This window comes from Sycon ciliatum, chromosome 11, assembly GCF_964019385.1.
Source record: "Sycon ciliatum chromosome 11, ocSycCili1.1, whole genome shotgun sequence".
Classification (NCBI taxonomy): Eukaryota; Metazoa; Porifera; class Calcarea; order Leucosolenida; family Sycettidae; genus Sycon; species Sycon ciliatum.
Genome location: NC_088653.1, coordinates 2,635,578 through 2,637,799, shown reverse-complemented (window position 1 = coordinate 2,637,799; position 2,222 = coordinate 2,635,578). Strand labels below are relative to the sequence as shown.

Here is a 2,222-nt window from a genome sequence, read left to right as displayed (position 1 = left end):
TCCACGGGTTCAATGATGCCGGTACGCAGCTGCTTTTCGATGGTGTCATTGTAGGACTAGAGCAGCTCAGGATTCTTGCGGAGCCGTTTGTGGAGACCGACGAGTCTGGACTTGCAGAGTTGGAAATTGTCCGGCAACAATGGATGATCGTCCTTCCATGGTAGTCTGACCTCATACCATCCATTGTTGAAATTGATTGTCTCAACGAGTTCTTCATACTCCGTCTTGTCCTGGTCTGCAAGTGATTCAATTTCCCAGAACCTTTGCAGGGAGTCAGTGAGCTCTCGATCTGCTGCTGATGCCTCTTCCTCGACTGAGAAGACGTGCGTGGCCAGTGCACTGGTATCTTCTGGCGTGGGAAGTACGGTGGCTGGACCGGATAGGACCCACCCTAGCTCTGTCTCAATGGCCACAGGTCCGTCGGCACCTCAGATGATGTTACCCGTTGGAATAGTCCAGTAGAGGTCCACGCCGATTAGCAGATCCACTGATCGAGTACCTGTGTCATATCTGGTGTCGGCTAGCGCCAATCCATCGAGGTGACTACAGCACTCCACTGACGTGTGCATGGATTGGCCAGTAATCGGGTCACACAATAGCGGCACAGCATAGGCTTGTACCGTGATGTCCTCGCCGTCGGGGACTCGGATTCCAAGTTGAACTACATCAACTACTTGGGACGTTGTGTTGTCCTGGCCGTACGCCTTGATAATGACCTTACATTGATCCAGGACCGGATGTTGCAAAGCGTCACGGAGAGCACTCGTAACATACGTCCGTTGGCTGCCGCCGTCCATCAACAGTCGGATAGCGGCGCTGCGATCGGCCTGTGTGACATTATATGCCAGGGCCTTGGCGGCCTGTAGCAATACCGATTCCTGTCTGCGAGGGTCCACGGAAGCATTCGCAGCAACAGCCTGCGTGTTCATCTCTGCCTTCTGCTGCCTCTCGCCACGACATATGGCTACGTTGTGGCTCCCACCACACTTGACACAAGAGTATGCATTCGGACAGGTCTTTGCCATGTGATTGCGTTTGAGGCATCGGCAGCACCTGCCTTGCTTCCTCAAGATCTGTCTACGGGTGGCAACATTCGTCACTGTTACGCATCTCCCGGCAGTGTGACTACCATTGCAAAAGAAGCACTTCAGTTGCTCAGGCGCACCAGTGTAGAGTGTTGACGTTGTGGCTGGTGCGGACTTTCTGGGTTGGGCTTTCGGGATGGTTGGCTTAGTTGCCGGTGCCGCTCGCTCCCTGGCACACAGCTCCAGATGGACAGCCGATAGCAGCTCACTGATCTCCCAATGCTGCTCAGTCCCGGCAATCTTGCGGCTGACAATGAGCCGGAACTCTGCGGGTAATCGGGACATCAAAACAGACGTCAACAGGGATCCATAAGACTCGCGACTCATCCCGAGGGACTGTAAACTACGAATGTGTGTCTCAACGGTGGTGTATAGCTTCCTGACGCCAGTCACATCATCCTCGCTGGTGACAGAAGCAACATTCAAGAGGCCCTCCATGTGGCTGGCGACAATGACCTGGACGTTGCCGAATCGTTGCTTGAGGACGTCAACTGCAGCCCTGTAGTTGGCTCCTGTCAGGGCAAATCCGGCAATTGCCTCTCGTGCCTCTCCCACTACCAAGGACTTTAGGTAGTTGAACTTATCAACGTCATCCAGGGTGTCATTGCCATCAATGGCCGACCCAAACATGTCCCAAAACGAGGACCAAGCTCAGATGTCACCGCTGAACTTAGGAATCTCGAGCTTGGGCAGCTTCATCCGGTGGTGGAAGCTGCTTCCACTACTGGCACTCGTACTAGATACTACACTGGAACGCGAGTCACACGGGGCGACAACTGGCGACTCCTCACCAGTCTCATCTGGAGCTGGTTCCCGACTGTCCAGATTGCCCTTGGCCTTGCTTGTTGTGCAGCACTCATCCTTTCCGGAAACGGGTGACAATGACTCTGTCTTTGGCTGTGAGGATTGGGAAGCTCGTACACTGGCGATATTCTCCAACAGTTGACTTGCATCTGAAATGGCTCGCGTAGCCCTGCCGATGTGGGACTCGTACTTCATAAGATAATCCGCTGCATCACAAATTTCAGATTCAATGTCGTCGTCCTCGATGGCGTCCAAAATTTGGGAGTCCAAGCGCCCCAGCAAATCCACTTTCTCCCGGAGCTTCTTCAGTTCCAAGGCACAATCCTCTCTATC

At 53.8% G+C, this 2,222-nt stretch overlaps 1 protein-coding gene across 1 annotated transcript; it reads right to left on the bottom strand.

Annotated features, from left to right (window-relative positions):
* Positions 1-428: 428 nt before the first annotated feature.
* Positions 429-1,715, bottom strand: LOC135827688 (uncharacterized). The gene has a single exon (XM_065340143.1). It carries the CDS (start codon positions 1,713-1,715, stop codon positions 429-431), a length of 1,287 nt encoding a protein of 428 aa, XP_065196215.1.
* Positions 1,716-2,222: the final 507 nt, after the last annotated feature.

Excerpts from the sequence above, each read along its gene's own strand:
- LOC135827688 (XM_065340143.1), bottom strand. The coding sequence starts at position 1,715 with ATGTTTGGGTCGGCCATTGATGGCAATGACACCCTGGATGACGTTGAT.